General features: G+C 45.5%; 1 protein-coding gene across 2 annotated transcripts in view; it reads right to left on the bottom strand.

Moving 5' to 3' along the window:
• The window catches only part of SVEP1 (sushi, von Willebrand factor type A, EGF and pentraxin domain containing 1), a 1,018,759-nt gene that overhangs the window by 191,617 nt on the left and 802,880 nt on the right, over positions 1 to 24,262 (bottom strand). For both annotated transcript variants that reach the window (XM_086962106.1, XM_086962105.1), the window contains one exon: positions 11,963 to 14,760. In XM_086962106.1, coding sequence (XP_086818232.1) covers positions 11,963 to 14,760 — 2,798 coding nt within the window. The remainder of the gene's footprint in view (positions 1 to 11,962; positions 14,761 to 24,262) is intronic.

Below are 24,262 nucleotides of genomic sequence, written 5' to 3'. Positions count from 1 at the left end.
CCGTAGTCTGGAGGTGGCTGAAGATTGTCTGGGGCGAGCCCACCTTCAACAACCAGACGTCGAGGTAGGGGAAGACTGAAACCCCTAACCTGCGCAGATGAGCTGCGACCACCGCCATCCCCTTCGTGAACACCCGTGGGGCGCTGGTAAGGCCGAAGGGGAGCACGGTATACTGAAAGTGCTCGTGGCCTACGGTGAACCGCAGTTAGCGCCGGCAGGACGGGGATGTGAAAATATGTTTCCTGCAAGTCCAACGCTACCATACAGTCTCCCGGGTCCAGGGCAGCTAAGACCTTAGCCAAAGTCAGCATCTTGAACTTCTCCTTCCGAGGAAGCCGTTGACGTTCCCTAGATCCAAGATAGGGCCTAGGCCCCCTTTGCCCTTCTTGGGAACCAGAAAGTAGTGGGAATAACAACCACATCCTACTTCTGGCCCAGGAACGCGCTCGATGGCCCCCTTGGCCAAGAGGGCCGAAACTTCCTCTTGCAGAAGTTGCAAGTGATCCCCCAAGACACGCGGTGGTACTGCAGTAGCATGGCTGGAGGGGTCGCCTCGAAGGGGAGGGAGTAGCCCCTTCGGACGATTTGCAGCATCCACCTGTCCGATGTGATGGTGTGCCAGTGGAGGAGGTGATGGCGAACCCTGCCCCCCACTGGCGTTAAATGGGCCTGAAAGCTCGGACTAGGAAGGCTTTGAGGCGGATGCTGCGGGGTGGAGGTGGACTGGCCGCGCCGTTGTCCCCTGTTACACCGCGACGGTAACCACATCCGCCACCGCGCTGAAAGGTAGTCTGCAGCCCGTGGATGGCAGGACGTGTGGGAGCGCCCCTTCTGTGGCCACGAAAGTAGCGCTGGGCAGAAGAGTGCGGACACGGACAGACAGGCCCAGGGACTTGGCCGTAGCCCTGGAGTCCTTGAAGCGTTCCAGCGCATGATCTGCCTTGCCACCAAAAAGGTGGCTGCCATCGAACTGCATGTCCATAAGGGTGTTTTGGACAACGGCCAAAAAGTTGGCGAACCTCAGCCAGGCGTGGCGACGAACCGCCACAGATGTGGAAATCGCTCTTCCTACTGAGTCCGTGATATCCAGTCCACATCGTATGGAGTACCGCGTTGCGTCTCTTTCCTCCGCGAGGGCTTGAGCGAGTTTCGCCTGGGCTCCCTCCGGACACTCAGGCAGCACGGCCGCAACCGTATCCCACAAAGAGTGTGTGTAACGGCCCAAGAGGCACGCGGTGGTGACTGACCGCAACCCCAAACTAAGGGGCTTATTAGGATGGCGGACGGACCTTAGTCCATCCGCCACCCCAGAGGAGGAGGGACCGTCCGCAGGGACAGCAGCAGTCCCTCCGTGCAAATTAGGATATGACCGCCACCCTGGCGGTCACATCCTGTATTTTTAACATTGCGGCGGGTGCTGCTCTTCTCTGATCATTGACCTCAGATACCACCTGTGCGAATGATTTATGGGCATGTGGAAGTAAGCATCTTTGGGATCTACCGCAGTCCGGTAATCTCCCTCTTTCAAAAATGAATGATATCTTGTAAAGGTGTCATTTTGAATCTCTGTGTTTTTATGTACCGGTATAAACATCTCCAGTCTAGAATAGGATGCCTGGTTAAGTGGTTGAATTTTGGTGGAATTAATTTTTTATACTTCGTAAAATATTGTTTATTTAATTTCATAAATTCTAAATAACTAAAGATTTATTTCAAAATTAGTTTACTAGTGTTATAGTATTTTTCTATTTTGGTCTACCAGTAAAAATAAATATAAACATTTTTACATTGATATTTAACATATAAATATATTTACTAATTTAATATAAATTTGAATAAATGTTTAGAATTTTCCCTATGCATTACGATAAGGAGATGTCCACACTCTCTGTCGATTCACCCCATGGTACGCATAAGGAAAAGTAAAACATTTTATTTAACTAGAAAACAATATAAAATATATTGCTATTTTAGAGACTTCCGGCTGGACGCTGCAAGATGGCCGCTGCTCTTTAGAGCTCCGTGCGCCTTCGGCGGGAAGATGGGGGTTTGATGCTAATACCCCCATTTATCAAATTTTTCTTACCTTAACCCGGGCATTGGAGAGCCCTTAAAATAAAAAAAATTAAAAAGTCAAACGCTCCGGAGATTTCTTGCAAGCCGAACCCTCTTAGTCTCACTGTCAGTGTTTCATGGGGCCCTTCAGCGTCAGAACTACCAAAAAATACTTACAAGCAGTGTCTGTTGCATTCGGGCAGGGAAACAAAAGAACCAAGGGGTCTATTATGATGGTGGTCGGAAAATCACTCTGACCGCCATGGTAGCGGGAAAACACCGCCGCTAGGACCGTGGGAAAACTGCTGGTCCAATTAGTATTCTCCGCAGTCGAAATTAGACTGTGGCAGTCGGATCGCGGCAGTTAGCATTGCGGCAGTTACTGCTGCCAGCAGCACCGCTGCGATATCCAAAAAAGCATGTCCTGCATGTCCCTGCACTGTGTGGCAGCCACTGCACAGTGCCTGCCACCTGGTAAAGGCACATGTAGCCATGGTACCCCCCCAGTGCACCCACACCCCCCAACACATTGGGGGCCCACAAGGACCACCGGAGTTATTCTCTGCATGCCTTTCCATGGCGGTCCCACCGCAGCGGAAAGGCTGGCTACAGCCGGCATCATAATCGTGCCAGTGGTGCTTGGCCCTGATCCTCCCAAATTTTAGAGGTCCAGCTCCGCCCGCCAGGCAAGCGGACGGACTGCAACCGGCGGAAAAGTGGCGGGTGGAAAATCACACTGCTGCTGTCACGACCACAATGCTAATCGGACCAGCGGTTTTCAGGGTTTCGATCGCGGGCAGATGTCCGCCGCCAGTCCGGCAGTTGCTACCGCCGGCCCGGCGGTGGCCATCCGCCCGCCATCCTAATAGACATCCAAGTATCCAACCCCAGGCAACATCCTCTGCTGATGATGAGAAGTCAACACACACAAAACTAACCAACTAAGCAACAACCTTGAAAAAGTATGCCCAAAAAGACTGTTGGTATCTCTGTGAGTGTGACTCCAGAAGATATTGAATAAAAAGTAAAAGTTACAGATGACGCGCGCACAAAGCCTTTCATGATGGCCACTTGAGCTCGGAGCTCTGCGCTGCATTGGGGGATGTTAAATTAAATTTGTCTGTTTCACTGCCATATTTCCAATTCTATAGGGAGTTTTCCTTTGTGGAACTTCCCCTGAACATGAGGCTGCCTTTTTTTATCCCTCCTCCTACCTCTGGCTATGTAAAATGTCATGGGACAGCTTCTCCTGCCTTCTGGCCGCCATTTTGTATCTTTTCCTCACTGGAACAATCCTTCTCAGCTTTCATCCTGTGTCTATGCATCGGCTTTTGAGACTTGGGTTTTTAATTCATTGTAACTTATTCCAGCTATTTTCAAAGAACATAATTCACGCCAATGGCCTTTTTAGGTTTTATTTTTCATTAGAGGAAGAATTTCTTTTTTTTTCACGCTGGATTGATTGAAACATTTTTATTTAATGGGCAGATCTAAACATGTGTTACACTCTAGTAAAAAGTCTACTACTGGTAGGTCTGTGACGTACTCAGTCTCCTTGGTGCCCCCTATGGATGACTTGCATAACCCTGTCAGTGTGGCTCATTCCAACTCCTCCAGGGTAGCTTCTTCATCCATTGTGCCTTCAAAATTGAATTTGCCCTCCTCTGCCATCAAAAGACTCAAACAATATCCTCCTTCTCCGCCGAAACCTGCTTCACCTGTGTCTTTAGACACTATTTTAGAGGAAATATGTGCTTTGCGCCCATTTATTGAGCAAACCAATACACGCCTACAGGTTTTGGACACTAAATGGTTTACACTTGACTCCCGGTTATCCACGGTCGAACAACATGTCAGTGACCTTCAAGATACCTATACAAAAATGTCATCTCTGGAGAGGGAGGTGATTCTCTTGAAGAAATCTGGTGAGGATCTACAAAACAGAAATAGGCACAACAACCTTCATTTGTATGGTCTTCCTGAGGGTATTGAGGGAGATGACATGACCTTTTTCAACTCTTTTCCTGCAAAGCTTTTGGACCTCCCTGCTTCGGTATCTCTGAATATCCAGCATGCCCATTGGCTGGGTCCTCGCCTCTCTTCCACATCTGCTCCTTTAAGACATCATGGAATGGTCCTTCTTTTTTGAAATTCAAGGAACGTTTGCAAGTATTAAATGTGGCCAAGCTTAAGAAGCAACTAATGTGGTCAGAATCTAAAGTGTTCCTATCCCAAGAGGTCTTTACAGTAACAGCTAAATGACGGAAGGAGTTTCCAGATCTCAGACCAGCTTTACATGCCATTGGTGCCCGATATGGTTTATTCCATACATACTTGTTCAAAGTAACTTTTCAAAACAACACCTCTACGTTTGAAGACCCTGCAGATCTTCGAAAATGTCTTCATTCGCACTCTGCGGCCTCCATGGATACAGCTGGTTCTCTTTCCATAACTTAACTCTTACATGAAAGTCTCTCTGATTTTTTAAAGTTACATATAATTTCATTCTAACCCTCATTGATAATTTCCGTTGCAGGTCTTGTCTAGGTAGTTATATCTGTTTATAGTCACCCATTATGTATTTCTTGTTCTTACCATTATTACAGATCATCTGGACTCCCTACATATCCATATCCATAACCCTGCTTCTCTTTTGATCTCCCGACATGGTTCGTCTCCCCTGTTGGATGTGCCATCTTTGTTATCTGTCACCAGTCCTAGTTACTTATTTGTTTCCCCTTTCAGGTATGTATTACAAACATCATTTTTTGTATGATATGTACTCTCTTCTCATTCTCTCACTTGCTTTTTCTCTTGTTTCCCTTCTTTTCTTCTTTTTTTTTCTTATTGACCTTACTGGATAAGTCATACTATATTTTTGTTTTTTAATATTCTTCTTCTCTCTCTACACCAATGTTGATCGTGTGGTTTTATGCCTAGTTCGCTCACTTTACATTCAGAGTTGTTTCATGAAATGTGAAAGGTGTTATTAATCCTACAAAGAGGCAGAATTTAGCCTCATATAATCCTGACTTAGTTTTATTGCAAGAGACTCACTTGACAGAGACGAAGGCTTTGAAACTTAAACGGCATCGGGTGGATTTAGTCTTGGGCCTAGATGTAGGTAATAGCAAATTACCGAATGGTAGATACCGAATTTTACCGATTCGGCATTTACTATTCGGTAATTGCTATGTAGGTAAAAAATTCGGTAAAAATACTGAATCAGTAATAACCGATTTGGTAATTACCGAATCGGTATTTGCCATTTATTCCTATGGGCCTTGAAGCCTATAGGTTTCAATAGCAAATACTGATTCGGTAATTACCGAATCGGTAAAATTACCTATTTTACAAGGGGGACAGGGTGTCACTTTGACACCCTGTTGCACCCCTGTTACTGGCTTGTGTGCCATGTGACACACATACATGCCCTTAGGGCATGTCTGTGTGCCACATGGCACAGGTGTACATGCACAGATGTGCATGTACACTGGAATTCGTTATTTACCATGTAATAGTATTACATGATAAATAACGAATCGGTAATGGCCTGTGGCACTGTTTCCAGTGCCACCTACATCTGTATTTACCGCTTCGGTAAATTTACCGATTCGGTATTTTACAGAATCGGTAAATTTACAGAATCAGTAAATATACCGATTATGTAAATTAAATGCCACCTGCATGTCAATTCCCAAATACCGGTCGTTAACGGCCAAATTCGGCTGTTACCGACCGGTAATTTGCGACCTACATCGGGCCCTTAGTGTCTCTTACAAACCACTAAGAAAAATGATATAATTATTCTAGTACATAAACATTTGAAATGCTTGGTTATTTCTCAGGAAATTGATTTAGAAGGTAGATGGTTATTAGTTTGGCTAGTAGTTTACAGTGCTTAATATTTATGGTCCAACTCAACCGGATTATTCCTTTTGGCCTAATATCACAAAAAAATGCATTCAACGTAAAGATGAATTTTTTATTCTAGGAGATTATTGTAACCAAGTTATTGACGCTTTCATTGATCGACAATCCCAAGTTTGTCTTATCCCTCACAAGACCCACAAACAATTCCAAAGTACAATATCTCAGACACACCTTGTAGATGCTTGGAGACTCTGTAACCCTGACACTACAGAATTGTCTTTTTTCTCTCCCCCACATGGCACCCTGACCCGATAAGACAACATTTTTCTTTCTCCTGCCTTGACACAGAACCTTATTTCCTCCTCATTGAACCCATTATAATTTCTGATCATGCCCTGATTGTTGCTGATTTTGACTTGCTCTGCTCGTACCCCAGGTCCTCTAGATGGAGGTTTAATAATTCAGTTTTGCAGGATCCATCTTTTTCTTCTTCATTCATTTCCTTTATGGATGAATTCTATTCTCTAAATGGGCTCCAGATACTTCTCCTTCATTGCTGTGGGACACTTTTAAAGCTACTGCATGTAGCTTCATTATAGACTTTGTTTCCAGGAAAAAGAAACACTTACTTAATCAGCATACATTTTTGCTAGCCAAGATCAAATGCTTAGAACACCAATGTTATACTTATTAATCTGATTCTGCCTTACAGGAGCTTCTTCACTCAAAGCTCGTCTTTAATAAAACAGCTACTGATAATGCTGCACCTATTCTTCGTACGAGCGCTCAGTATTATGGTGGACGATATAAGGTTGGCAAACTTCTGGCAAATTATCTTAAACCTCAGAAAGAACGTGTTTTGATAGAATCTATTTATTCATCAGATGGAAAACTCCTTTTCAAAGATCAGGACATTTTACATGAATTTATGGAATTTTATAAAACTCTGTATACTCCAGAGTCCTCTTCACATTCCTCTTCTATAGATGCCTATCTTAGACACGTTTCACCCCACTCTCATGTAGACATAGACTTCGCTCCTCTAGAATCTGACTTATCCATCCTGGAACTATCTCATTCTTTAAGTTTTCTTAAGAAAAATAAAACTCCGGACCCAGATAGTTTCACAGTGGAATTTTATCTACACTTCTCAAATCTTCTTCTTCCAAAACCTCTACAGCTCTTTCAATACTTTCATACTACTGGTAAGGCAAAGGGCACTGTTTTAGAAGCTACAATCTGTTTAATCCATAAAGATGGTTGTGATCCCAAACGGTGTAAAAATCATAGTCCTATCTCCCTAGTGAATGTCAACTATAAAATCTTTGCCAAATTGCTCGCTTTGAGTCTTGAACCTCTTTTACCAAAACGAATTGGTCTAGAGCAATGTGGTTTCGTTAAAGGCAGACTAACTTCCAACAACTCTCGTTTACTATTTAATGTTTTGAATAAGGCCCCAACTCTTTCCTATCCTCCAGCTGCAGTCTCCATTGATGCAGAGAAGGCAATTGATAGAGTAAACTGGTCCTTTTTATTTAAAGCTCTTATTGGCATGGTTTTGGTCCTAAATTCATTTCTTTGATCTCTCTGTTATACTCACTTCCTAAAGCTTCTGTCGTAGTTAATGGTCTTGTTTCTCAATTTTTTAATTTGCAACGGGGTGTACGTTAAGGTTTCCCTCTTTCAACCCTCCTATTTATTTTATCACTTGAACCCTTTTTATCTTATATTCGCCAGAATACGTCTATTTCTGGTTCATTTATGATGATCAACATTTGAAGTAATCTGCTTATGTGGATGATATCCTACTCTTTATATCTCATCCTGAAACTTCTATCCCTCCTCATTTGTAAGAAATCTCAGATTTTTCCCTTGATTTAGGTTATACGATTAATTCTGAAAGACAGAAATTCTCCCCATCACCAAATTTTGTTTCAAACAACATTTTGATGCCACTGGGTTCAATTGGACCAGCTCTAAAAGCAAATACCTAGTCATTTGGTATAATAATTCCATATTGGATTCAGTTAAAATTAATATGAAGGAAGTGCTAGATCGTAGTTCTGAAGTCCTCTCCTCCTGGAATCCTCTTTTTCTCTCTTGATGGAGACGGCTTGATTCTATTAAAATGATGATTACTCCTATTTTATTACATATTTTCTCTATGATTCCCATTTACAACCCGAATGTTTACTTTAAAAAAATTGATTACCTTCTCTCTAAATTTTTATGGAACAATAAAAAAACTAAAATCTCTATGTCACATCTTCGTAAACCTAAATCTACGTTAGGAGTGAATTTTCCTGATTTTCGATTATCACAAGGTCTTTTGTCTTTGACTAGCTTCTAAATGGCTTCTTACCGAAGTCTCCCTTTTTACACCTTTGTGGGTCAAAGTTGAACGATCTTTACTTGCACCCTTTTAAGGGAGTTCTTGCCTTCACTACAAAGGTGAATATTACCTCTCTTCCGTTTTTAAAACACGCTTTTTCATTATTAAAACCTCACTATCAATTGGAAATTATCTCTAGGGATGCTTTTCTTCAGTCTCCTGTTTGGTACAATCATCTTATTACCATTAATATTAGACCTCTGTATTGGAAATCCTAGAGACTTAAGGGAGTTATCCGGGTTCAGGACATGTTTGATGATTTATCTCTGTGTTCTTTACCTCAATTTCAGGGCACCTTTAAATGTCTGTGCTTGTTCTGGCACAAATGTTCAACTCTTATGGGAATAATCCTAGATGTTTTTTATTATCTTCCCTCTATGGAGCCCTCTCTTATAGTACATCCACTGAGCAGAGTATTAAATGTATTCCCTAAAGCATCCTTGATCTATAAATGTCTTCTTACCTCAGATGCTGTTCATCCTCAATCTAAGATAGAGACTGCTTGGGAGAAGGATCTGAGTTGTGATTGGAGCATTGATTTTTGGGACAGATTATGGGGTAGGTCTTTGAAGATTTCTAGATCTGACTCCACTACTCCGTCCATGTTCTATTTCTACCATAGTTAATATTTTACTCCCTCTTCCATAGCTAATTTTACACATACTAATAATAAGGCTTGTTGGTCCTATCATTTTCCTTTGGCTGATTTAATGCACCTACTATTGTACTGTCCTTCTGTCTCTTCTTTTTGGAAGAATGTTTGGAAGCACCTTTCAGCTATTTTTACCTTGCATACTCCTTTATCAAATACTATTCTTTTTACAGGAAGTTTATCAGAGTTGTTGGGATTGTATTTACATGAAAAATGTTTATTTGACTTGATGTTGGCTTTATCCTTCAAGCAAATTTCACTAAACTGGAAATGTTCAATTAAACTTCCAGTGAAGTCCTGGTGGAGCAATGTTTGTCATTATCATAGATTGGATATTGCTTTTGCCTCCTCTGTCAAAACATTTGTAAATAGAGATTTATTTTGGTCATCATTAACCAACTATTTACTAAGATTTCAAGTCATGTGTTATGTAATTGTTCTGAGAATTTTCAGCCCCCATAAATCATTATAGTCTTTGCTCTTTCCCCTACATTACTTCTCTTTTTTCTTTCACTATTGGATTGCATTTTAGATATTTAAAGTATTTGTTTACTTTTAAAATAGTTTTATAATTTGCTCATGATTTTCAATCATAGAGTTGCATTATATTTCCCTTTCTTTTTCCTTCCTTCCTTTCTTCCTATGTTATTGTTAAAATGAAAATAGCTTGATACTCTGCTTTTCTGCCTGTTTTTCATTTCTATTATATTACAGATATATTGATTTTCACTGCCCATTTCGTATGTAGTCCAATCCAATCCAAACAAGCTTTATTCGACATGTAGTCATAAAAGCACATTACAAACAACATTTAAATACACACACTTAAATATGTCTTGACGAGCTTATACATAGTCCTGTTGGTTGAAAAATTAATTAAAACTAGGATCTAAACAAGTAGAAAAAATACAATTTTCATGTTACTAGCTTCCTTTCAGTAAAAGTCTGTTTCTAATAAAACTAAAACAGTTTTTTAGTATAGAGTCAGTCACATTCTTAATTCAAACTAAACAAACTGGACATTTTGCTCGATTGATTTTCCCAGATATTGATTTCAGCCTTATTATCCACACCCACCCTAGATATTTAGCAACCGCCATTGTGATAATTGGCAAAGTACTGGTGCATATAAGTCTTTCAGCTTCAGCACTCTTATTTGTGCCAAGTAGTTTGCACATAGGGCTCAGCCAAACCCTCCTTGGGGTGGAATAGGCAGAACAGGCAAAGAGCATATGGGCGACTATTTCTTTGTGGATCCCACAAGCCGGTCAAATGTTATCACGTGGTGGGGACCACCTGGAAGTAAGAGATCTTAGGGGCAGTGAACCTGCCCTCAGTTGAAAATACAATTTCCTGTCCCTTGGTTTAGAGATAGTATCCCAGTAGGTTTCGAGTTTGGGGATAACTTTGGATTCCAGAAAGATTTCCGCCAATGAAGATGAGGCAGTATTAGTCAAAACATTATGGGTGCCCCTTTCCCAGTACTTCTCTTTTAAGATCTTTTTAGAGGGGAAAGAGGCCTCTGTTGGTTCTCCCATAGCGTTTTCATGCCTAAATACACTAGGCTATTTCTCACTCCCCTTAGCCAACTGATTTTATGGAAGCCATCAGATTTTATTACATCAAGGAAACCGCAACGTATGATGACAGTTCAGGTGTTGTCCACAATCTGCACCAATATGGAATAGGGTGCACTTTGGCAAAATCTTATGTATTTGTTATTTACTTAATGAAGCTTATTAAACACAAAAAAATATTGCTATGTTGAATGTTAATGTAAATTAAGTGTGTATATTCATTTTAAATGTAAAAAAGTAAAACATGCTAATTAACTTACCTTTGAATGTTAGTTTTGAATTAAATCATTAATTAATTTAAATATCCTAAAGAAAATAAAAATGTGTATCTGAAGTTTACATTAAAAGATAAATTCTTCCCACCTATTTGCCAAAAATATTTACAATTTAATTATAATGTATATATAATATTTTATAAATTGATAATACATGTTTTACTTTTAGATAGTTTTAAACATTAAATTATAGGTACATTTATTTATTAAGTATTTTAAATAATGTAATTTAATGTAATAGTATTTGCTATAAGGTTTTATTTTAAGTCCCTACCTCTATTATTTACTTTGGAAGGGTGTTGCGGTACCAGTGGTTGGCCATGTCTGGTACTAGGTCTGATTATGAGTTTGACAGATGGTGTATTCCTTCACAAATGTGACGGAAATCCTGTCCACCATATTACAAGTTCCATAGGAAATAATGGAATTGTAATACGACAAACAGAATATCTGTCACTTTTGTGACAGTTTAACCATTTCCGCCAAACTCGTAATCAGGCCCTTACTCCAGCTCTGATTTGGAGTATTTCCCTATAATTGTGGGTCATGTTTTTGCTTTAGTAACTTTAGAAGTGCAGTTTATGAATAGCAATGGGCTTACTCTTTTGTGGGTGGGTGCATGTCCTTCTCTAAATCTCTCCCTAGAGCCCTCCTAACTCCTCCCTGAACCCCTTCCCATTTAGTAGTAAGTTTGCCCCTTGTTTCAGCCAGTCCCTTTAGTTCCTCCCACATTTACTACTAAGTAGCACACTTACATGTGTGAGGATGTCCCCATAGAAAAAATTGGAGAGGTAAATGGTCAGATTTACGCTCGCAGGTTTGTGAATAGCATTTTGTGTACTTTATTAGTGCTACTGTAGCCCTTCGTAAGAACTACAAAATGTATATGAATAAGCCCCTATGTGATACAAAATAAAAAATAAATAAAAATGTTAATTAATAAAAGATGTTCCCATCTCTCTGTGATACCCATGTGTGGTGCACATAAAAATATATATGTTAAAGGGGGCCAGAAGTTGTACAACTTTATGGGGATACAAAAACACACAAGCTTGCACACACAGGCTGAAAGTGTCCTCCATGAGACTCACAACCTATTGTTTAGCCATTTCTTAAAAATTATGGTGGCCTCTCTTACCTGTATTCAACTTTACTTCCATAGATGTGTGAATCTCCAGAAGACACTGCATTGGGGACAGAAGGTGCTGGTCCACAAGACAGTACTTCACAGCTTGGATATGGCTCACTCCATGTACCATACATTGTACAAATCAGCTGTGCTGTTCCTTGCATCACATAACCAGTCACACAGCTGTAGAGTATAGCATTCTCATCCAGGGAGCTGCTTCCATTTATAAATGCATGTGGGATAGAAGGGGGAGAGCCACATGAGACACGACCACAGTGAGGGAAACCAGAACTCCATTTTCCGGCAGACTCGCACCTTATTTCTGAAGATCCTAAGAGCTTAAAGCCCTCATAACACTGAAAACGTACAACCTCACCACAATTGAATTCATCTCCAAGAATCTTCCCATTCTGAATTATTGGAGGTGGGCAGTTGCAAGGGAGGCAGATTGGAGGGGTGCCACTCCAAAAACCATTAGACATACACTGACGTAATGCATTTCCTTGCATCTCATAACCTGGAAAGCACAGGTATTGCACATATCCCTCAAATGTAAAGGTGGAACCATTTAGAAAGCCATGAGAGATGTCTTCTGGGGGGCCACAGTTCACTGGTTCACAATATGGGGCATGTCCATCCCAGTTGCCATCCGCTTGACAAGTGCGTTTTTGTTTGCCATGCAATATGTAGCCTGCTTGACAGTGGTAATGAATTTCATCACCAAAGCCATCACCAGATCCATTGACTTCTCCATTCAGAATACTCAGTGGAAAAGCACACTTGACAGGTCTACACACTGGAGGGGATGCACTCCAGCTTCCATCTTCAAGGCAGGTTGTTGTGTGATTTCCATCTAGATGATAACCTTCATTGCAATAATAATGAACACAGTTTTGGAATGTGTACTCATTTCCATCTGCTTGGCCAAATTCTACAGTTGGTGGTGGACCACAGGAAACAGGGACACAGATAGGTTCTTGTCCATCCCACTTCTTGTTGCCCTGGCATATGCGTTTCTCTGAACCATCTAGCTTGAACCCAGAATCACACTTATAGTAAGCCACGCTCCCATAAACAAAGCTGTCCACCTCTAAGGAACCATTGATGAGATTATTTGGAGTGCCACATGATATCACAGCACAGTAAGGGGCTGGGTTGCTCCAATTTCTGTCGTTCAAACACAGGGCTGTGTCTGAGCCAACCAGTTCATATCCAGGATTACACCCATACTGCACTCTGCTGCCAAGTGTATTCTCACTAACTAGTAGGAATCCATTTTCTGGACTTGATGGTAGTTTGCACTCTATAGCGACACAGACAGGAGCGCTTCCATTCCAAGTGCCCTCCTCTTGACATATTAACACAGAGTTGCCCACTACTTCATATCCAGAGTAACATGTGTATAGTATCACTGTTCCGTACAGAAAGTCCGATAGTTCAACACCACCTATTTCCTGCATAGAGCTTTGGTTATTGTTTGAGCTAATTAATGTTACTGTAGGGACCTGGGCTGGACGTTTAGCACGAGGACTTCCTTCCACAGCAGAAACCAGTGACATATCTTTTCCTTCTATTGCAATTTTTGAATACAGTCCAAAATCAATGTGGGGTGGCAGGCCACAGTCTATTGGTAGACACATCGGTGTGGAACTAGACCATCCTGATTCTTCACAGGTCTGCATTGCAAGACCAGACAGCTGAAATCCAGGCATGCAACTATAGATGATCATGGCACCATAGCTGTAGTCTGCTCCTTCCACAAAACCATTTTCAATGGCTTCTGGAGCATCACAACTAATTGATTTGCAAATCGGGGCTTCATAATCCCACTTCCCTGTCTCCAAACAAGTCAGTATATGTTGCCCTTCAAGCTGAAAGCCTCTTTGGCAGGAATATGCAATTGTTTGCCCATAAAAGATGTTTTGCCGTGAAAACATGCCATATTGGATACTTTTAGCTTCTGGGCACTGAACTGGCTGACATGCAGGTTTTCCACCGATCCACTGGCCATTTTCACCACATACTATGGTTGTGTTTCCAATTAATTCAAAGCCTGGCTTGCAAGTATAAAGTGCAGTGCTAAGGAATGTTAAACCCTGCACATCAACAATGCCATTCCGGATTTCTTCTGGATGGGGACACTCAACAGGAATGCATTCAGGCAATGATGGGCTCCAAAAACCATCTGCATGGCATTCAATTTCTGAAACACCCCTCAGTAAAAACCCATTCATGCAGGAGTACTTAACCTTGCTGCCAAAATTAAGAGATATAATTGTTGGTTCTCCAAATGGAATGTATGGTGGTTTCTCACAGATGACTGGTTCACAAAAAGGAAAAGAGTCATTCCATTGCTGTGAAGGTAAACACTTCAGTGCACTCGGACCATGCAAGCTATAACCTTCTTTACAAAAGAACTGCACAACACCAACTTCATTCTCCATCTCCTTCAATACCAGTTGATTTTCCACAAGCGGTGGGTCTGGGCACTTTGCTGGAAGGCATACTGGGATTTGCTTTTTGAACCACTTTCCAGTTTTCAGGCAGTTCCAACTTGTGTCTCCTGTGAGCTCATATCCCTCATCACAAAAGAATTCAACCTTCGAGCCAACCTCAAATCTTTCCCCCTTGCTATACCCATGCTGCAGTGGTGGAGGCTTTCCACAGCTGAGGAGCACGCAGGCTGGTGGTGTTTCGCTGAACCACTGGCGATTGGCTTGGCAGACGCGCACAGGGCTTCCAGTTAGCCTATAGCCTGGATTGCACTGATATGTCACTTCATCCTGAAACACCAATCTAGTTGTTTTCTGTAAAAAGAAAGAAAAACTGTTTTTGCAAAAAAAGAGGTAGGATAAATAGTTTTATGATGCAATATGCACTAATACCTGTTTAACTCAGCACTTTCTTATTTCCTATAAGTTCATGGATCAAACATCTTCCTAGAAATGAAACAATGTTGTTTGGCGTATATAGAGAGATATAAAGATGATGCAAATCTAGGATATGATAGATAGGACATAACTCCAAACTGAAAGTCAGTCTACTAATGTCAACTTTTTCTTCTACATAATGTTCCCATTTGCTATTTAATTTGTGTAAGAGTTATGTGGTGTAGATTCAAACAAAGGGAGGCTGATCGTAGATGCTTTACGTAGATATCTAAATGTTGCATTCAGTGTAATAAAGTTAATATTGTAATTAGACCATGTCCATAATATAGGATTACTTTTCTTCTCCCTTCAGTGTGCCCATGCTGACAACGAGAAACTTCACGTTTCTGAAAGATTTTTTTTGGTATTATTCATTTTAAATGCAGCATTGTGTCTGGTAAAATAAAAAGCCCTATTTAATAAGTGATGAGATTGCACCAAGGAGTATATATACACAGCTCTGGTTCCACTGCTATGGCAGAGGAGAGTCCAACCCCTGCCCGCAGAGGAAAATGACAAATACAATGATAATAAAACAGTTTTATCTTATTATTTCCATTAACGGCGGGCACCAAGTCTTGGGGGTGGGGCCATTCTGACAACAGCTGCAAGGAGGAGGGGGCAGAGGAGGGGTGGGCACTGCTGTCAGTTTGCATGTTGATTTGGCAGGCCAATTTAGGATGGCCAAACCGACATGTGAACTGACATCTCTCCATCTCAGCTGTGTTGCTGGGTGGAGAACAAAAGCAGACACAGGTTCTCAGCACCCAATGAAGTGCAAAACCAGCTCACTGCACCCATTCCTGACACCGCAGACTTGGAATGCACAAGCAATTTAGACTGTTTGTGGGCTTTTGTAGAAAAATAGATGCTAACCCAGTCCAACTAACAAAACACGTGTCATTGCAATGTTTTCAAAAGTTAGGCTTTACTTTGTTTGGACATTTAATTATTGTTCTATACTATGTAGGTTATTTATTTGCATTTATAACACTTTGCTGACAGTGTGAATTTATTTAATATTTTGTTATATGTACGTCTCCTCCTTGTTTGGATGTTATATTTATTGTTCTATTTTATATATTTTATTAATTTTGTTTTTATAAGACTTGCTTTTTCGTTTTTCATTTTAGAACTTGTATTTATTTGTATATTTTATTTTTAGTTATTTTATTTATATATATATTTATATTTTGTATGGCACTATGGCCATTTTGCACTAATCGGTATGACTTATTTGAGATACGGTCAAATTCAAACTGCCCAGCACCTACCTATTACTTTGGCCTAGGTACCTCTAGGACTTTTTGGGTTTTGCGGGAGATTACATTTTTCTGTGCTTTATGTTAAAATACAAATCTTTATTTAAAAAGTCATATTTTGAATATATGCCACTTTTCTAATCTCTGTCTTGTCTGTGTGATACAGAACTACATAGTTCCATGTTTTTTTACTATTGAACAAGTTACTTACCTTCGGTAACGATATATCTGTAAGAAACATTAGTTAGTGTTAGATTCCTTACCTTAGAATATCCCCAGGCGTCAGTCTGGATCCGGAAACTTTTGCGTAGCAGTACCCCTGCGCGTCGGTAGGCGTCGTCTGCAGGCGTCCCCTGCGGCTCCGCGTCCGTCGTCGGCGTCGTGCGCCGTGATGACGTCGCTGGAGTACATAGACGCCGCCTCCGCGCGCTGACGTCAGTTCTTTGCACACAGCTGTTCCGCGCCAGGAGACGCAGAGCCATGAGAGAACCAACACTGGTGCCATGTACAAACTAGGGCCCTGAAAGGGATGACCTTAACCCTAGGTATCAGTTCGCAGAACGGGGAGGATGGGTGGGTTCGGTAAGGAATCTAACACTAACTAATGTTTCTTACAGATATATCGTTACCGAAGGTAAGTAACTTGTTCATCTGAAAGAAACACGTTAGTGTTAGATTCCTTACCTTAGAATACATACCCCAGCAATACCAACCCCGGTGGTGGGTCTGCGAACCAATACAAAACTACACCAGAAAGTCCTGGAGGACAGAACGGCCAAAGAAGCCATCCCTCCGGACTTGACTGTCCAGGCAGTAGTGCCTCGCAAAGGTGTGCAGCGAGGCCCACGTAGCCGCCTGGCAAATGTCCTGCAAGGGGACTCCCCGGCCCAGGGCAGTAGTAGCCGCCGTGGCCCGAGTGGAATGGGCCCTCAGCCCAACAGGAGGCTCCTTCCGAGCCAAAGAGTAGCACGCTTTGATGCAGAGGACGACCCATCGAGAGATGGTTCGTTTACAAACCGCCCGTCCCTTCTTCGCACCCACGTAGCCAACAAACAGTTGGTCATCCACCCGGAACTGGCGTGTGCGATCCATGTAAAATGAAAGCGCACGTTTTGGGTCCAGACGATGGAGCCGCTCTTCATCCTTTGAAGGATGCGGAGGCGGGAAGAAGGAAGGGAGGGTGATGGACTGCCCGATGTGAAAGGCCGAAACAACCTTGGGCAGGAAAGAAGGTCTAGTCCTCAGAACCACCTTGTCAGGATGAATGGACAGGAAAGGAGGTTGGACAGAAAGAGCCTGGAGCTCACTCACCCTCCTGGCAGAGGTGATGGCAACCAGGAAAGCCGTCTTTAAAGTCAGGAGACGGAGAGGGCAAGAATGAAGGGGCTCAAAGGGAGCACACATCAGGAAAGTTAGAACCAGGTTCAAATCCCACTGAGGCATCACAAACGGAACAGGTGGAAACATGTGAGTGATGCCTTTCAAGAATCGAGTTACAATCGGGGATTTGAACAAAGAAGGCTGATCAGGAAGCCTCAAAAAGGCTGAAAGGGCAGAAAGGTAGCCCTTGATAGTGCCCAGAGCAGAGCCCTGCTGGGCAAGAGAAAGAAGAAACAGAAGAACCTCCGAAAGAGGGGCAGAAAGAGGATCCACAGCCTTTGCTGTGCACCATGCCACAAATCTGTTCCACCGACAGGCGTATACCGACTTAGTGGAGGGACGCCTGGCTGCCAGAATAACATCACAGACTTCAGGAGGCAAGTCAAATGGCCTCAACTGCCGCCGCTCAATCTCCAAGCATGGAGGTGGAGACTGGACAGGTTCGGGTGGAGGACCGTCCCCTGCTGCTGCGACAGAAGGTCCTCCTGAAGGGGCAGGCGGATCGGGGGACCGACTGACATGCTGAGTAGCTCGGGATACCAGTACCTTCGAGCCCAGTCCGGAGCCACAAGGATAACTTGGGCCCGGTCGCGCCTGATCTTCTTCAGCACTCTGGGCAGAAGTGGTATAGGCGGAAAGGCGTATAACAGACCGCAACTCCACTCGCGCCGAAAGGCGTCGCCGTGCGAGTGCCGTCTTGGAAACTCCAACGCGCAGAACTGATGACATTGCGCGTTCTCTTCTGTGGCGAATAGATCTAACCAAGGCTCTCCCCATTGCAGAAAGATGCCTTGCGCCACGTCCGAGTTCAGACGCCATTCGTGATCCATCGAGCACCGACGGCTGAGTTCGTCCGCCCTGGCGTTCAGAGAACCTGCCAGGTGTTGAACCGTCAGAGTCACGCCCTGACGTTCCAGCCATTGCCAGAGGCGCAGAGCCTCCTGGCAAAGGGTCCACGACCCCACTCCGCCCTGTTTGTTGCAGTACCACATGGCGGTGGTGTTGTCGGTGAACACCTGCACCACACTCCCGTTGACAAAGGGGAGGAATGCCTTCAGTGCCAGACGAATCGCCCGCAGCTCCAACAGATTGATATGGAGCCGGGACTCCGCCGGAGACCAGATGCCTCTGATCTCTGCCTCTCCCAAGTGGCCACCCCAGCCCTGGAGGGACGCGTCCGTCACGACAACGTGCTCCGGTTGGGGAAGGGAGAGGGACTTGCCCCTGACCCAATCGCGGTCCGTAAGCCACCACTGCAGTTGTCTCGCAGTGCCCTCCGAGATCAAGACGTGGTCGGACAAGTTGCCCTGATGCTGGGCCCACTGAAACTTCAGGTCCCACTGCAGAGCCCGCATCCGCCACCTGGCGTGATGCACCAGAAGGATGCAGGAAGCCATCAGTCCCAGCAGCCGCAGCGTCAACCTGACCGAGACTCGGGATAGCGGCTGAAAGATGGGAATCAAAGCCTGAATATCCCGAACCCGCCGTTCCGGAGGATAAACCCGAAACTGCGCCGAGTCCAGAACCGCTCCGATGAAAAGGAGCTTTTGAGAGGGACACAGGTGTGATTTCGGCACGTTGATGGAGAACCCCAGGTCGTGCAAGAGGTCTGCCGTCATCTGAAGGTGGTGGACGACTGTCTGGGGCGAGCCCGCCTTCAACAACCAGTCGTCTAGGTAGGGGAAGACTGAAACCCCTAACCTGCGCAGATGGGCTGCGACCACCGCCATCACCTTTGTGAACACCCGTGGGGCGCTGGTAAGGCCGAAGGGGAGCACGATAAACTGAAAGTGCTCCTGGCCTACCGTGAACCGCAGGTAACGCCGGTGGGCCGGCAGGACGGGGATGTGAAAATAGGCGTCCTGCAAGTCCAACGCTACCATCCAGTCTTGCGGGTCTAGAGCAGCCAAGACCTGAGCTAACGTCAACATCTTGAACTTCTCCTTCCGGAGGAAGCCGTTGACGTTCCTTAGATCCAAGATAGGACGTAGGCCCCCCTTGTCCTTCTTGGGCACCAGAAAGTAGTGGGAATAACAACCACGCCCTACTTCTGGCCCAGGAACGCGCTCGATGGCCCCCTTGGCCAAGAGGGCCGTAACTTCCTCCTGCAGAAGTGTCAAGTGGTCCCCCGACACACGGTGGTTCTGCGGTGGCATGGCTGGAGGAGAGGTCTCGAAGGGGAGGGAGTAGCCCCTTCGGACAATTTGCAGCACCCACCTGTCCGAAGTGATCGTGCGCCAGTGAGCGTGGTGATGGCGAACCCTGCCACCCACTGGCGTCACATGGGGCCGAAAGCACGGACTAGGAGGATTTTGGGGTAGATGCTGCGGGGGAAGGTGTGGTCTGACCCCGCCGTTGTCCCCGACCGCCACCACGGCGGTTTCCACGGCCGCCACCGCGTTGGAAGGATTGTTGCGGCGCGTGGCTGGCAGCACGTGTGGGGGCGCCCCTTCCTTGGCCACGAAAGGGACGAAACGAACCCGGTTGCTGACGCTGGGTCGAGAGACCCAAGGACTTGGCCGTGACCCTGGAGTCCTTGAAGCGTTCCAGCGCGTGGTCCGCTTTGTCACCGAACAGGTGACAGCCATCAAACGGCATGTCCATCAGGGTATTTTGGACATCAGCCGAAAAATTGGCGGATCTCAGCCAGGCGTGACGACGAATCGCCACCGTCGTAGACATAGCCCTGCCCAGCGAGTCGGTCGTATCAAGACCACACCGAATTGAATATTTTGCTGCATCTCGGCCCTCAGCTACAGCTTGACCGAGCTTTGCCCGCACCTCCATGGGGCATTCTGGCAGCAGCTCCGCGACCGTATCCCACACAGAGTGGGTGTAGCGGCCCAAGAGGCAGGCGGTGTTGCAAGACCGCAGGCCCAAACTAATGGACGAGAAGACCTTTTTGCCAAACTGGTCATACCTCTTGGATTCCCGGTCGGGCGGGGCCGACGGGAATGCGGACTGGGAGGTCGAGGCCTGGATCACCAGACTCTCAGGAGTGGGGTGGGTAGACAGGTACTTGGGGTCGTCCGGACAAGGACGGTGGCGCCTGGCCACGTTCCGATCAACAGGCGCACCTGAAGCGGGCCTGGACCACGTGCCCAACAGAACGTCAGACAAGGCTTCATTAAACGGCAGCAGAGGCTCCAATGGGCATGACTGCGGTTTGAAGACCTCGGTGAGGATGTTAGGCCTCACGGCCGCGACGGGGAGCTCAAGGTTTAAGGCCTTGGCAGCCCTCATCAGCACCACAGAATAGGCAGCTCCCTCCACCGATGCCACGGTTGGAGGAGAGATCAAACCAGGGTTAGGGGAGTCGTCCAAACCACTGGCATCCCCCAAGTCACCTGTCCAGTCCGGGTCATACTGGCACTCGCGAGCCAGAGGGTCCTCGGACCCCTCCCAACCTTCACCGTACTCCTCATCCTCTCCGTATTCGGAGTCAATGATGAAGACCGGCTCCTCGGGGTTCATGGGCCCCATCGGCGCCGGGACCGGCGTCGATCGACGCCCGTCCGGCGCCGCGTCCGGCGTCGGAGAAGGTAAGGGGACGGCGCCGCCCGGAGCCGGCGTCGGAACCCCACCGCCGGCCGGAACCGGCAGCGGAGAACCGGCGCCGCGCGGGGGCGGCGTCGGGGGTAACCCCGATGGCAACGGCGCCGGGGAGGCCGGAAGACCAGCCGGCGCCGATCCCGAAGGCCCCTGCGGCGCCGGGGTCGGAGCCGTCGGCGGCGCCGAGGCAGGGACACCCGAACCGCCAGGGCCCCCAGACGGTAGCACTGGGCCCGAAGGCGCCGTAGGCCCCGTCGGAGAAGCGAGCGCCCTCATGGCCATGAGGAACGCCTCGATCTCCTCAGGCGTCGCGCCATGCCCAGGGACCGGAGGGTATGAGGCAGGCCGCGCCGGCGACTCTCGCGGAGCCGCGGGGATGGGGTCACCCGAGCCCCCGGCCGCATCGCGCGAGCGTCGGGGGGAGTCGGGGGTACGATGACGACGCCCCGACTTCTTGTGTTTCTTACCTGACGAGGATGACGAGTGGCGTCGACTTCCGGAGCGCCCGGCGCGGCTCCGCGACCGCTCCCTCGAACGCTCTCTCGACCTCCGGCCGGACCGGGACCGCTCCCGGTCCCGACGTGGGGCCGACACCCGGAGCTCCAGCAGCTTGCGGGACCGCTCCCGTCTAGCCTTGTTGGTAAGGGCCCGGCAGTCGACGCAGGATTCCACGTCGTGGTCGGGGCCCAGACACCGGAGGCAGAGGCGGTGATGGTCTGTGACCGACATCGTGCGCTCACAGCCATCGCAATTCTTAAATCCTGGCATCCTATCAGGCACAATAGTAGAAAAAGACAATCGAAAAAACTTGGTCAAAGACCGGAGTACTGCTCTTCAGATCTGCGTCCACTGGCGCGGAAAAAAGAAGAACTGACGTCAGCGCGCGGAGGCGGCGTCTATGTACTCCAGCGACGTCATCACGGCGCACGACGCCGACGACGGACGCGGAGCCGCAGGGGACGCCTGCAGACGACGCCTACCGACGCGCAGGGGTACTGCTACGCAAAAGTTTCCGGATCCAGACTGACGCCTGGGGATATTCTAAGGTAAGGAATCTAACACTAACGTGTTTCTTTCAGATCTGAGTGTCTAGTAAATGCACATATAGCTCCAGAGGAGTAAGTTATAGTAACAAGCCCAATTGGTGGTATGCATCTTTTTTCAATTGTTCTCTAAAAGTAATCGCTTTAATGGAATACTGTACTTTTTATTAACCCAACAATACCCCTTCGGCCACTGGAAGTGACAGTGACTGACTAATTCAAGTGTATTGCCTGATTTTATTCAGTTTATCTGTTTAGAGTGTTTTCACAACATTTAAGTTTATTTTGTCACATAAGCTATGTAAAAGTTGTATCTTTGAACTCAAAGACTCTGTTAAAAATGGCATACCCCAGTATTGTCCTTTCCCCAAATAACACATTGAGCACTGAAATTGTCCCTTTTCAATGCATTAATGATTCTAGCTAATTTATTCCAAAATTGTGCTTTAAATGCACTTTGGATGTCATCTTTTACAAAATATTCACAGGGCATGGAAAACTCATCAAAATCGTACTATGAGGAAGGCTCCCTTTCTGAAATTCAGGTCAGGTATTACATCTAACTTTTAGCAGTGCCAGTGGAAGATGTGGGTGGAGCTAATAGACTAAGTGGGTGAAGTCAGTGGAGGAAGTGGGTGGAGCCAGAGAAACGTAGGTGTGGCCTCAGACAAACATGTGAGCACATGCACATCATATTGTACAAATTAAGCACTAAAGCAGAGCCAAGGCTAATTTGCTCGTTTCGTGGAATAACAGGCAAAACAATCATGTGCTGGAATGGGGTCCTGAATAATTACCACTGGTTGACATTCCACTGACATTCCAAACAGTACTTTTCTACTTTTTGCAAAATTTGCTGTAGCAATCACTACGTAGAACATAACATAATATATTAGTTAAATGACAAAGAAGGGTTCCATGGATTTTGCCGGAGTTTGTACCCTGGCCTTCATGGTGCATGTGGGAACATCGTGACATGCTGGCCTTTTACATATTCTGGCCTCTGTTCCACTCCTACAACACAGTGAGAACTCTGTGCTGATTTTAGAGTATTTACCATCTGCTATGGGCTGGGTGTTTTAGGCCCTACCGTGTTGCTTTCTCTGGGCCTCGTAACCTTCACAACCTGACAGCCTTTACTAGCTTGACTATCTGCCATCTTACAGCCTTCTTTTGTTTTCCTCTGATGGGATTAACCACCACACATCCCAGGTCACTGATGGTCTCCTAGTGTCCCGAAATACAATGTAATGGGCCAGGCGGTTTGCAGATCAGCACTGAGTAACATTTCATGTTTGGAAGGTGGAGTGGGGTAATGCACCACATAATATTGTGCTGGTACTACTACCTTTGATTTTAGACCCAATTGCTGGTAGGGTGCATTGTGACCATCTGGCAACATGCATTCACTCATGTGTTATATTTCATATCAGTACCCTAATATAGGTCCAGAGAACATCGTACACTTTCCCTACATCATCTCTTCTTCATTTCATATGAACAAGCCTTATAAGGACATAAATCCTAGTAAGACAGAATGCCTTATAGGGACATAACGCCTTATAAGGACTGACACCTTTTATGGACTAAACCTTTCACCTAGTTCTATGCAGAGGGAGGGTTTTTCCCAATCAATATTGCTAAGACGTCATCCTTAGCACATATGAATAATTTATGAGAACACTACCCAGGGGGTATACCTCACCTCTCCAATCTACGTACAAGGTTTCATCCCCAACAACATCCTCATACTGAACAATGGCTAACACACACACACAAGGACTGTATAAATATAGCACCTCTTGCTATCAGTAGGCAGGAGGGAACCAAGATGTCAAGGCCGACACACTGACCAGAGACGCAGAGACTCCTGCATGCAGTCGCTCCAGCTGACAGTGGTCTGAACATCCCTTGCGGGGTGTCCAACTCAAGACCAGGGCGAGTTCCCACGCTGTCATTATTCAGGTAATGGGGTTTGACTAAATCCTAGCTGGATTCTTGGCTCTTAGGCTTATTAGCTCTTTCACACCTACTCACATTCTAGGTACACTTAGGTACATCTAGACAGGCATCTTAGGAGTATGCGCTTTATTTTATAAATGCATTCTATATTTATGTATATGTTCATGACTATTGCAAAAT

The sequence above is a fragment of the Lissotriton vulgaris genome, chromosome 3_1 (genome assembly GCF_964263255.1).
Source record: "Lissotriton vulgaris chromosome 3_1, aLisVul1.2, whole genome shotgun sequence".
NCBI classification, from domain to species: Eukaryota; Metazoa; Chordata; class Amphibia; order Caudata; family Salamandridae; genus Lissotriton; species Lissotriton vulgaris.
This window is presented reverse-complemented; position numbering and strand designations above follow the sequence as displayed.